The 13,980-nt window shown below is 38.8% G+C and overlaps 1 protein-coding gene across 1 annotated transcript in view; it reads right to left on the bottom strand.

The window, feature by feature from the left end:
- LOC134339428 (trifunctional enzyme subunit alpha, mitochondrial-like) overlaps nucleotides 1-13,980 on the bottom strand; it is a 63,158-nt gene that overhangs the window by 46,854 nt on the left and 2,324 nt on the right. Inside the window, exons 2-4 of the mRNA XM_063035925.1 lie at nucleotides 2,162-2,203; nucleotides 878-948; nucleotides 222-355 (exon numbers count right to left, since the gene is read on the bottom strand). Of these exons, the coding sequence (XP_062891995.1) occupies nucleotides 222-355; nucleotides 878-948; nucleotides 2,162-2,203 (247 nt within the window). The remainder of the gene's footprint in view (nucleotides 1-221; nucleotides 356-877; nucleotides 949-2,161; nucleotides 2,204-13,980) is intronic.

The following is a 13,980-nucleotide window of genomic DNA, read 5'->3' as shown; positions in this document are numbered from 1 at the left end:
AAGAGGAAAAGAAGCAATATGGACAGGAAATAAACCAAAAAAATGGAAAAGCTGTATATCGTATTGCATAAATAACATGGGAATTTTACATCACACAAGAATGGCCTACAGTCTTCTTGACTGTCAGATCTTTGGAACAACTAGTCTCACCCCACTGCTCTTCTAGTCCTGCAAATAATCCTTGTTAAATGTTGGAAATAAATTTAAAAAATGCAACATACTTGATGTCAGCACCAGCTATGAAACAACCCGGTTTTGATGAGATAAGTACAATGCTTCTGACTGCATCATTTGCCCAGACTTCATTCATCACATCAGTAAATTCTGACTGTAGCTTTTGGGATAGAGTGTTAACCTAAACAGAATCAAAAGGAAACAAATTTCAAATCACTCAAGTCACATATAAACACAAGAGATTCTGCAGATCTGGAAATCCAGAGTAACACATACAAAATGCTGGAAGAATTCAACAGGTCAGGCTGCATGTACAGAAAAGAATAAACAGTCCACATTTTGGGCCAAGTCCCAATGAAGGGTCTCATTATTTCACTGGATATTATCTCAAGACTTAATTTCCAATATGCACTTGACATTCAAAGGCATAGAATCAGATACCTCAATAGACACCCGTTCTTATAATAATCTTAATTATTTCCACATTGTACAATTTTATACGGAGCTGAGAGATTTTAGTGCTGGACCCTTTGCATATGATAGGCCTTTGTCAATGCTTTCGAAAATATTCTAGAACATTAAAAACTTTCACATATCACTTTCTGAGAGCACTGGATCTGGATAAATTCAAGAGAGTTGATGAACTGGTTAATTTAACTCATTCAGCAGCCAATCATTATTAAATGCTCAATTTAATTCTTACCTTGGAATTTGGTGTGTTAAATCGCACAACCGCAACATCATTTTTGACTTCATAGTTGACATGGGTCCTCTCTATAAGAAAGACAAAAGGAACTTTATTTTTCTTTTTTAAAACAATTCCTAGAGTTCTCCTCAGTTTCCAAAACTGCCTCTTGCTTGCAATGCCATCTCTCAATTGTACCTGTTGTTAGTGAATAGAGCTGTTACCTCAACTCCAAAAATTTCCAACGTTTTTCTGTTCTTTTATTAGATGTCTGCAACTATTATCGTAGCTTTAAAAAAGTGTCCAAATACTTTAATTCTAGGCAATGCAATTGAACTCTGCATCAACATTCCAAAGGAAATCCTTTAACTGAGTTAATAGAAATTCACCCTGGTATATAAGGAGATCAAATATCATTTCCAATTATTATCATAATAAACTGCTTGTTAAGCATTAAAACTACACCTTGAGAAAAAAAATCACAAAAATAAACACATACATAATGTACTAAGGTTGTAAAACTATTACAGTGATGATTACGTAATATAGTTTTGTGGTACATTAAAATATAGAAACATCTTGTTGAAGTGTGAAGGTTAAACCCTATCCATTTTCCATTTATTTCATATTATCTGTAATATTCATAAGAAGCTTTTATAGGCAAAAATTGCTTTTTCTACACAATAGTGCCTTTTTTGTCCATGAAAGCTAAAGTTGTCTTGAGGCATGGGTTTAGTTAACTTGAAATGAAACTAAATATGGATTGATTATTTGTCGGCCTTTTATAAATCTTTGCCTGACAGCTTCAACTCTTGTTTGTGTAAAAGTTATCAGTTACTAATAAATATCCACAATACAATGTCTTAAGTAAAGCTTTCAATTTTTAACTTCTTGCAATGCAACCCAAAATACATACCAGCTGTAGAAATGCTAATTTGATTTTAAGAGATGCTTAACACAAAGATTAAGTAAAAAAATTCTAAAAGTCCATCTCCAAATATTAATTGTATTCCATCAATATTTTCTTTTCCAACTCACTAATGTTGAAGGAAAATTCTGAAAATCACAATTTTCAGTATTTAATTCAAAATTATTAAAACAGAACAAAAATATCCAACTTTTACAGATTTTAGCATAGTGATTTTTTGTTCCACACATTGTTATTTTATATTGGAAAAACTGGATAATCTGTTTATAGCATTTGATATTTGAACCATAAGCATCACAGTGCCCAGTCAATGTTCTTGACATGAAGTGGTTTATGAACAACCTATTTTTGATGCTATTATTAAAAGCACTTACCCATCATAACTGATGAAACTGTGAAACAGCGATGGAAGTTATCTAAAATAGAAAAATGAAAATAGTTAAATTTAATAACTAACATGAGTCAACCCAAGGGGACTTTAGAATCAGGCTTCTTTTGAACTAGTATATTCCAAACTAAGTTGTGCTGACTCTCTACATCAATAAGTCACATGAATAACTAAAATTCAATATTGGAAAAGCAGAAATTTCGTCAAAGTGCATTCCTGGAATACCAATGCCATTGGCTTTAATTGTATGCACTCACCATTTAAATGTTTGAAATTAAATTATTTACACCCTTGTAACATAACCTTCCTCTTTAAACATTTTATGCTCTAGGTAATGAATGCAACCATTCCATAAGGCTTCTTAACTGCCTATCTACCTGTGCCGTTCCTTCTGGGATCCTTGGAAATGTACCAAAGTCTCTCTGCTCTTCAGTCCTGTTTAGTGTCCTACCAATCACTGTACAAATCTTAACTTTTTAGTCAGCTCACATTTTTCAAAATTAACTTCCACCCTCCATTGCTTTGCCATTTTTACCAATTTATTGATGGTATTATCTGCAAACTTATAGTCATAGTCATACTTTATTGATCCCGGGGGAAACTGGTTTTCGTTACAGTTACACCATAAATAATTAAATAGTAATAAACCATAAATAGTTAAATAGTAATATGTAAATTATGCCAGGAAATAAGTCCAGGACCAGCCTTCTGGCTCAGGGCATCTGACCCTCCAAGGGAGGAGTTGTAAAGTTTGATGGCCACAGGCAGGAATGACTTCCTATGACGCTCTGTGTTGCATCTGGATGGAATGAGTCTCTGGCTGAATGTACTCCTGTGCCCAACCAGTACATTATGTAGTGGATGGGAGACATTGTCCAAGATGGCATGCAACTTGGACAGCATCCTCTTTTCAGACACCACCGTCAGAGAGTCCAGTTCCATCCCCACAACATCACTGGCCTTATGAATGAGTTTGTTGATTTTGTTGGTGTCTGCTACCCTCAGCCTGCTGCTATATAAAGTTAGGAACAGTATCTGACCATGTAGTCATGAGTGTACAGGGAATCCAGTAGGGAGCTGAGGACACACCTTGTGGAGCACCAGTGTTTAAGTAGGCACTGCTGCCCATCCTTACTGACATTGGTTTGTTGGTCCAGAAGTCAATGATACAATTGCAGAGGAAGATATTGACTACCAAGTCCAGCTCCAGGTGATGAATTTGCTTGGAATTAGTGTTGAAGTTGCAGTTGAGTCCTAACCCAGAGTGTGACTGAGGTGTCTTTGCAGTTCAGATGCTCCAGAGATGAGTGTAGATCTAGCAACTGGCATCCACTGAGATCCTATTTCGGCAGTGGGTTGAGTTTGTCTGGAAGTCTGGAGTTAAGGCACACCCTGACCAGCCTCTCAAATCACTTCATTTTGGTAGATGTCAGAGACACTGGACAGTAGTTACTAAAGCACGTTATTGTGTTTTTCTTAGATACTGGGAATATAGTGGTGTTAAAACAGGTAGGAACTACAGATTGAAGCAGGGAGAAGTGAAAAATGTCTGCAAATACCCCTGCTAGCTGATTTACACAGGATCTAAGGACTTGGCCAGATGCTTTCTAGGGTGCACTTTCCAAAAGATTGACCTTACATCTGCTAGTGATTATGGATTCAAGTGCACTGGAGACTGTTGGGGTGGGCGATTTCATACATTCTTTTCTGTTGAAACTGTGCATAGATGTTGCATATTTTGCAACACACACACACACACACACACACACACACACACACACACACACACACACACAGTATTGAAGGAACTCCACAGGTTAGGCAGCATCTATGGAGGGGAATAAAAAGTCAAACACGAGAAAATCTGCAGATGCTGGAAATAAAAAATCGATGTTTTGAGCAGAAACCTCATCATCTAATGCATCTTTTAATGTTTTCTCTTTTATTTTTCCCCTTCTGCCTGAAAATCTCTTCTGGCAACAGAGCTTACAAATATATCGTCAGCTGCATGAATCTGGTGTTGAGTGTGCTAACAATGTTGCCTGCCCAGTTCAATGGAACTAGGGCCACAATGCTAGAGATACTTGCAGTGAATTTGAAGGACTTTGCAGAGACAGTGATGCTGCCATCTTTTCCCAATGCCTAGAGCTGCTGTTTGCAGGTTATTCAGATCTCTGGAACAACTATTGCCAAGTACACCACAGGTCTGAGATCCCTGTCAATCTGCATCATATAGCCCTCTGAAAACAAAGGTTCAGCACACATCCCTAAAAATGCAGAACAATCCATTTTATATACCACTTCTCAGCAAAAATAGTCATCAGTGGTTAAATTCACTGTTGTCATTAATGTGCTAGCACAACCTTTGGATGACTGGGAAAAAAAAGATTTGAAAACGAAGACTTTAGATCTGGAACAAAACTCACGAATTTCTTTATTCCTTTAATTGATATAGCATTCCAACAATGCTGATTTTGAAATGAAAACCAATTAAAAAGTTAGTGACAAGAAACATGGCTTGGAATTCTAAAGTGACTTCCAAAATAATACAGAGTCATAGAAAAATACAGCACGGAAACAGGCCCTTCAGTCCAACCTGTCCATGCTGAACCATTGACACTGCCTACTCCCATCGACCTGCATGGGAACATAGCCCTCCATACCCCTACCATCCACGTACCTATCCAAACTTCTTTTAAACATTGAAATCCAGCTTGCACGCACTACCTGTACTGACAGCTCCTTCCACACTCTCACGACCCTTTGAGTGAAGAAGTTTCCTTTCATGCTCCCCTTAAACTTTTCATCTTTCACCCTCAACCCATGACCTCTAGCTGTTGTCCCACCCAACCTCAGTGGATAAAAAGCCCGCTCGCATTTACCCTAGTAATACCCCTGATAACTTTGTATACATATCAAACCTCCTCCTAATCTTCTACTTTCTAAGGAATACAGTCCTAACCTATTCAGTCTTTCCAAATAACTCAGGTCCTTCAGACCTGGCAAAATCCTCATAAATTTTCTCTGTACTCTTTCAACCTTATTTACATCTTTCCTGTAGGTAGGTGACCAAAACTGCACACAATACTCCAAGTTAGGCCCCATGAACGTCTTATACAACTTCAACAAAACATCCTGTACTCAATACTTTGATTTATGATGACCAATGTGTCAAAAGCTTTTTTTTAATGATCCTATCTACCTGTACAACCATTTTCAGTGAATTACAGATCTGTATTCCCAGATCCCTTTGTTCTACCACACTCCTCAGTGTCCTACCATTTACCCTAGTTGGATCCACCAAAGTGCAAAACCTCACACTTGTTTGTATTAAATTCCATCTGCCATTTTTCAGCCCATTTTTCCAGCTGGTTCAGATCCTGCTGCAAGCCATGATAACCTTCCTCGCTGTCCATTAAACCCCCAGTCTTAATGTTATCCACAAATTTGCTGATCCAGTTAGCCAGATTATCTTCCAGATTGTTGATATAGATGGCAAACAACAAGGGAACCAGCACCAATCCTTGCAGTATTCCAGCAGTCACAGGCCTCCAGTCAGAAAGTCTACCATCTCCTACCACTTTCTGGCTTCCTCCACAAAGCTAGTGTCTAGTACATTGGATTAGACATCTCATCTTGAATGCGGTGTGACTGAAACTCCTTGACCAACCTCCCATGCCGGATCTTGTCAAATACATAGAGTCCACATAGACAACAGCCATTGCCTTGCCTTCATCAACTTTCCTGGTAACTTCCTCAAAAAAAAACTCTGTAAGATTGGTTAGACGTGACCTATTGTGCACAAAGCCATACTGACTATTCTTAATCAATCCATGTCCATCCAAATACTTATATATCCAGTCCCTCAGAATACCTTCCAATAACTTTCCCACTGCTGATGTCAGGCGCACTGGCCTAAAATTTTCTGCTTTTTTTACAGCCTTTCTTAAACAGCGGAGCAACATTGGCTATCCCCCAATCCTCTGGTACCTGACCTGTTGGTTAGGATGATTTAAATATCTTTGCTAGGGGCACTGCAATTTCTGTACTTGCTTCCCACAAGGTCTGAGGGAATACCTTGTCAGGCCCTGGGAATTTATCTACCCTAATTTGCCTTAGTACAGCAAACACCCTCTTCATAGGTGTTCACCCTCTTCTCCCCTGTAATCTATCAACTTCAAGGGTCCATGAAGTTGAAGCCGCTTTGCCTCATTTCTATAGACCTCATGTCCGTCTACTCAGTAAATGCAGATGCAAAAAAAATACTTTAAGATCTCCCCCATTTCTTTTGGCTCCACAAATGGATTACCATTCTGATCTTTCAAGGATCAATTTTGCAATCCTTTTGCTCTTAACATATCTATAGAATCCCTTAGGATTCTCCTTCACCTTGTCTGCTAGGGCAACCTCATGCCTTCTTTTAGCACTCTGATTTCTTTTTTTAAGTGTTCGCTTGCATTTCTTATAGTCCATAAGCACCCCATTTGTTCCTTCCTACCTATAAATGCTATGCACCTCCTTTTTTCCCTTAACCTGGGCCTCAATATCTCTTGAAAACCAAGGTTCCCTGCACCTTTTATCTTTACCTTTTATTCTGACAGGCACATACATGCTTTGTATTCTCAAAATTTCACTCTTGAAGGCCTCCCATTTATAAAGTACACTTTTGCCAGAAAACAGCCTGTTCCAACCCACATTTGCCAGATCTTTTCTGATATTATCAAAATTGGTCTTTCTTCAATTTAGAAACTCAGCCTGTGGACCAGACCTATCCTTTTGCATATTTATCTTGAATAGTGGTATTGTGATCACTAAATGAAAAGTGTTCACCTACCCAACCTTCTGTCACCTGCCCTGTCTCATTCCCTTATAGTAGATTAAGTATCGCACAATCTCTCACTGAGACTTCTATATACTGATTAAAGAAGCTTTCTGGAACACACTTGACAAGCTCTATCCCATCTAGATCTTTTACAGTATGGGAGTCCCAGTTAATATATGGAAAGATAAAATCACCTACTGTAACAACCTTATGTTTCTTGCCACAGTCAATGATCTCTCTGCAAATTCTCTTCTAAATCCCTTGGACTGTTGAGAGGTTTATAATATAGCCCCATTAACATGGTCACAAATGGTTTCACCCAGTCTGTCCTAACTGAGCACTGCCTTGATATTTTCCCTGACTACTAATGCCACCGTTCCTCCTTTAATTCCTCCCACTCTGTCACATCTAAAACAATGGAACCCTGGAAATATTGACCTGCCAGTTCTGCCCCTCCTGCAACCAAGTCTCACAAATGGCTACAATATCATAATTCCAAGTGTTGATCCATACCCTGAGATCAGCTGCCTTTCCTATGATACTTCTTGCATTGAAATACATGCAGTTCAGGACATTGCACCGTGCTCAACTTTATCATTCCTAACATGGTCTGAGGTCTTCTTAACAACATGACTCCACAACCTCTCTACTAACTCTTCTGGCACTCGCATTCCCTTCCCCCTGCAACTCTGTTTTAAACCCCACTATGCAGCACCAGCAAAGCTTCCCGCTAGGATATTAGTCCCCTTCCAGTTCAGTTGCAAACTGTATCTTCTGTGCAGGTGGCACCTTTCCTGGAAGAAAGCCCAATGATCCAAACACCTCCTACACCAAGTCCTTAGCCATGTGTTAAATTGTATAATCTTCCTACTTCTGGCCTCACTAGCATGCAGCACGGGTAGCAATCTTGAGATCACAACCCTGGAAGTCCTCCCCTTTATCTTAGCACCTTGCTCCCCGAACTCACTTTGCAGAACCTCGTCATTCTTCCTATCTACGTCATTGGTACCTACACGGACCACAACCTCTGGCTGTTCACTCTCCTACTTAAGAACACTGAGGACTTGATCTGAGATGTCCTGGACCCTGGCACCCAGGAGTTTTAACTGAGTAAATATACTATGACTCAGTTTCTATTGATTGACCTTTTCCCCTTATTTAATGATTTTACTGAACAATCTTACCACATTCAGTTAGCAAGGCAAATTTCATCAAGTGAAAGGATATATTGTGCAAGAACATTATTTCAATCCAATATTAAGCAAAATAAGAAGTTAAACCACCCTTCGGCCTTTTTCTTGAAGGCTGTGTATCAAGGGAGATGAACAACTGAACTCAGTGATGTAAAATGGAATAATTACAGAACATGCTGTAAGTTAAGTTTTCAATGGAAAGTCATTTCTAATGACATATGTTGTGGCCCATTAGGATGTAAAAAAATGTTTACTTAATTTCTTCACATAACTATCATGATCAGCTTTTTTGAAGAAATTAATTACATTTTAATTTTAGAATATAACTCTAAATATTTTTATCTGATATTAATCTTTTGCCATCAAATAAACATACCAAAGAACATAGTGCAAACAGTACACGTGGGCAACTGGAATTACTGAACTTGTCTACCCCCTGAATTATGCAAATATGCTAGATGTAGCATGCTATTTAATCATTAAACTTTGGCACAGATTGTTCACTTACTTCCCATACATGGTTTAAACAACAGGCTGGGATAACCTTTGTCCCACTTCCAACGTGTATGCTTGTTTGCAGATTAGGCCACCAACTGTTCTGTTGGTCTAACACTACCACAAATACTTGCACCATTCCGTATGATTGCAACACTTTGCAATTATGACAAAAAATAGTAAGGATGGCAATTTAGTGCTCAGGATGAGCAGAGCAAAAGTAACAAAGCACAAAGTTAAACTGCATTTAAATAATAATTTTGTTGAAAACTGTCAGATCCCAAACAGAGAGGAAACTGAAACATGAGTTAACACCAAGCTGAACTCTTAAAATGAAGACAATACTGCTTTTTATGGACACTAAATATGTGGTTATCATCATTACGTGCTGTGTCGTATGATGCGGATGATCATGGTCTACAGGCTAGTGGAGGGAAGGAGCGCCTTATACCTCCTTTGGTAGAGACGCATCTCCACCCCGCCAGCCAAATGTATGGTACAATGCACAAAATAGCATTGTACATCAAAATATTGTACCCTGCAATAACAGATGAAAGCAATATTTTCAGACTAATCTGCTTTTCACTTCCTTAGGGTTTAGTTCTACATTCACACTTATCTTTGCATTATTGTCCAGATTTGAAGTTCACCAAGATGCCTAGCTTAATAGGACACATTATTTAAAATTTGAAACACCATAAATGAGAAATGTAATGATAAACATGATATAAGCTGGACACATCTCAAATTTGGAGCCACATAATTAAAACATTCACAAGTTGCTTGAATGAGGGGGTTTGGAACACAAGCAAAGAAATAAGGGTTTTTTTTGAAGTCTGGACCTGCAAGAACTAATCCACTTACAGGGAATCTAATCGGGTATTTAAATTTATAAAAGTTTCCAACAGTGAAAAAGCAACACACAAAATGCTGGAGGAAGTCAGCAGGTCAGGCAACAGTGAAAGGGCGGTGTTTAATAGACAAGCACATCAGTGGTTTTGGATAATTAATATTCTATAGTTTGCAAGTGGCTCTGCTTTGAGGGTTTCAATTGACAATGAAATATATTTTTATTTAACTAAAGAGAAAGACCTCCAGTACACTAAGTTAGAACCATTCTTTCACCTTAATAAAAAGGGACTGATGGCAAGAGAAAAATGGTATGCATCTGGAGGGTAGGAAGATCCTGACATACCAAAACATTGCAGGGAATAATTCTATAAATTCTTTTCTCATCTATTTCTCTCGCATCTGAGAAGTGAGCATGTCAGAGGTAAAGTAAAGTGACCACCTTTAAGAAAGGAGAAAACAAAACTTGATTGTGATAGACTACGTTCCCTCTAAGCTGTGCGCGTGTGCGCATGCACACACGTTTTTCAACCAGCGCACAAAGGAAATTAATGAGCGCACAAAAGGTTAGTTATCTAAAATAATGTAGTAATTAATAATTATACTTATTGAAAATAATCTTTCAGCTAAATGTTTCTGTTAACTAGTTAGTTGGTTTTTCAAATACCACAATGCACGTCACTAATTTACGTCACCTCACCTTTCCTGTTCCAGGATCTGGGAGACAATGTTTCGTGCAGTGACAAAGTTAAAGTTTTGCTAAGCCAACAACGTGAAGAAAACATCACAGTAGATACAAGTTCGCTGTTGACCTTTATAAATAGTCTTTGTGTTCATTCAGAAGAAAAGTTTCCTGAAGATGAGGTACAAGAATGGTCAGCTTTTGATTTCTCCGCAATTGCAGATTGTGACTTCACATTTGGCGATGAACAAGTTAATGCCTTATGTCTAAAATATCATGATTTTCTAGCTGAAGATACTGTAATAGTTAGAAAGTTTAATGATTTCAAATTTTCCGTGCAAGAAAAAATTAAATCCAAACTGATTTCAAACTTTGCTCAAATGGTGGCATTTGTACTTCAAAATGAAGAGTTTTGCAACCATGCACAGTTGATGGACATTGGGGGAACCTTTCTTGCGTCTAGTGCAGACTGTGGGCGAGGTTTTAGCCCAATTAATCAACTCAAAAAGAAGCTGAGAAACCGTTTAGGTGAATGCCATTTGGATATGTTAATGAGAATCAAAAGCTATCATAGAACCAGAGAACATTACAGCACAGAAACAGGCCTTTTGGCCCTTCTTGGCTGTGCCGAACCATTATTCTGCCTAGTCCCACTGACCTGCACCTGGGCCATATCCCTCGATACACCTCTCATCCATGTACCTGTCCAAGTTTTTCTTTTCTTTTTTTTTGTAATTTATTTTTTATTGAATTTCATCATCAAACATTTCCATAAGATGTATTTCAGATACTGTACATATATATTATATAATCATATTTGTCACAAATCTCCACATAATATTTATCTGATAGAAAGCAGAGGAAAGAAAGAACAATCAAAAGAAGAAAACTATGTACAGAGCAGGGAGTGATCTTTTTTTTATAACATTTTTATTGACTTGTGAGAATAAAATCAGGCCTATGAGGTGTTATGTAGTTAAACCATTTTTTCCAGTATGAATAAAATTGTTCCAACTTATGATTAACAGATGCTGTTATCTTCATTTTGTAAATGTCCATTGTAATTTCAATCCATACATTTAAAGCTTTCCGGTGATAACCATTTCCTGGTAAGGGTCTTTTTACCAGCCACCAGCAGTACATTCATTAAATATTTATCTCTTTTCAACTATTCTTGATGTATATACCCAAAATATATAACCCCCCTGTTTGCTGGAGAAATTGTGGAAATCAAAATGCAAACCATTATCATATTTTCTGGGAATGCCCTGTTATCAAAGACTATTGGAATGGGATACATAATGCCCTACAAGACATCTTTAAATGTGGAATACCCTTTGAGAGTAAGACCATATCAATTGGATGGGAGTTCTATTAGTCTAGATAGAGTTTACAAAGAATGGGTAAATGCCAAAGACAGGAGAGAGAAAAAAATAACTGAGTGACTTAAATATGTTATTTTGTTGTTATTCTGTGCAGTGTACTAAAAATTAGAGGGAACATTGGTGATAGATACAAAGGGTTCTCCCGGGGAATTGATCACGATAATCTCTTGATAATAATGGGTGCTCACTACACCCATCTCCTACCCCACCATCATATGGCTGAAGAGCTCTTCCCTGAGATACAATGAAAATTTTGCCCACAATACCAAACTCATATAAGGAGATATTAGAAACATAGAAACATAGAAAATAGGTGCAGGAGTAGGCCATTCGGCCCTTCGAGCCTGCACCGCCATTTATTATGATCATGGCTGATCATAAACTCAGAACCCAGCCTTCCCTCCATACCCCCTGACCCCTGTAGCCACAAGGGCCATATCTAACTCCCTCTTAAACATAGCCAATGAACTGGCCTCAACAGTTTGCTGTGGCAGAGAATTCCACAGATTCACCACTCTCTGTGTGAAGAAGTTTTTCCTAATCTCGGTCCTAAAAGGCTTCCCCTCTATCCTCAAACTGTGACCCCTCGTTCTGGACCTCCCCAACATCGGGAACAATCTTCCCGCATCTAGCCTGTCCAATCCCTTTAGGATCTTATACGTTTCAATCAGATCCCCCCTCAATCTTCTAAATTCCAACGAGTACAAGCCCAGTTCATCCAGTCTTTCTTCATATGAAAGTCCTGCCATCCCAGGAATCAATCTGGTGAACCTTCTTTGTACTCCCTCTATGGCAAAGATGTCTTTCCTCAGATTAGGGGACCAAAACTGCACACAATACTCCAGGTGTGGTCTCACCAAGGCCTTGTACAACTGCAGTAGTACCTCCCTGCTCCTGTACTCGAATCCTCTCGCTATAAATGCCAGCATACCGTTCGCCTTTTTCACCGCCTGCTGTACCTGCATGCCCACTTTCAATGACTGGTGTATAATGACACCCAGGTCTCGTTGCACCTCCCCTTTTCCTAATCGGCCACCATTCAGATAATAATCTGTTTTCCTATTTTTGCCACCAAAGTGGATAACTTCACATTTATCCACATTAAATTGCATCTACCATGAGTTTGCCCACTCACCCAACCTATCCAAGTCACCCTGCATCCTCTTAGCATCCTCCTCACTGCTAACACTGCCACCCAGCTTCATGTCATCCGCAAACTTGGAGATGCTGCATTTAATTCCCTCATCCAAGTCATTAATATATATTGTAAACAACTGGGGTCCCAGCACTGAGCCTTGCGGTACCCCACTAGTCACCGCCTGCCATTCTGAAAAGGTCCCGTTTGTTTCCACTCTTTGCTTCCTGTCTGCTAACCAATTCTCCACCCACACCAATACCTTACCCCCAATACCGTGTGCTTTAAGTTTGCACACTAATCTCCTGTGTGGGACCTTGTCAAAAGCCTTTTGAAAATCCAAATATACCACATCCACTGGTTCTCCCCTATCCACTCTACTAGTTACATCCTCAAAAAATTCTATGAGATTCGTCAGACATGATTTTCCTTTCACAAATCCATGCTGACTTTGTCCGATCATTTCACCGCTTTCCAAATGTGCTGTTATCACATCCTTGATAACTGACTCCAGCAGTTTCCCCACCACCGACGTTAGGCTAACCGGCCTATAATTCCCCGGTTTCTCTCTCCCTCCTTTTTTAAAAAGTGGGGTTACATTAGCCACCCTCCAATCCTCAGGAACTAGTCCAGAATCTAACGAGTTTTGAAAAATTATCACTAATGCATCCACTATTTCTTGGGCTACTTCCTAAGCACTCTGGGATGCAGACCATCTGGCCCTGGGGATTTATCTGCCTTCAATCCCTTCAATTTACCTAACACCACTTCCCTACTAACATGTATTTCACTCAGTTCTTCCATCTCACTGGACCCTCTGTCCCTTACTATTTCTGGAAGATTATTTATGTCCTCCTTAGTGAAGACAGAACCAAAGTAATTATTCAATTGGTCTGCCATGTCCTTGCTCCCCATAATCATATTGTAGTTAAGAAAAATAAGAATTGGTCAAAAATGTAGAATTTAACATTAAAACAAGTAGAATGGGTGCAAACACGAGGAAATGGGTTCAAGGTTTAGGGCGGTAATTCCAAAACTTAAAACTGTAGGTGGCTCAGGTCACAGCCATCAATTTGGGAAGCCGAAGAGACCAGAAATGGAGAATTGGTGGGTTTTTGAAAAGATAATAGGACTGCAGAACACCACTGTGACATTTGAGATCTTTTGTTCTTCTCACCTGATATGCTGCATTTTAGGGAGTGGACACAAATCAATTCCATTTGTTTCTGATGACATTTAAGATT

This window comes from Mobula hypostoma, chromosome 2, assembly GCF_963921235.1.
Source record: "Mobula hypostoma chromosome 2, sMobHyp1.1, whole genome shotgun sequence".
In the NCBI taxonomy this organism is placed as follows: Eukaryota; Metazoa; Chordata; class Chondrichthyes; order Myliobatiformes; family Myliobatidae; genus Mobula; species Mobula hypostoma.
This window is presented reverse-complemented; position numbering and strand designations above follow the sequence as displayed.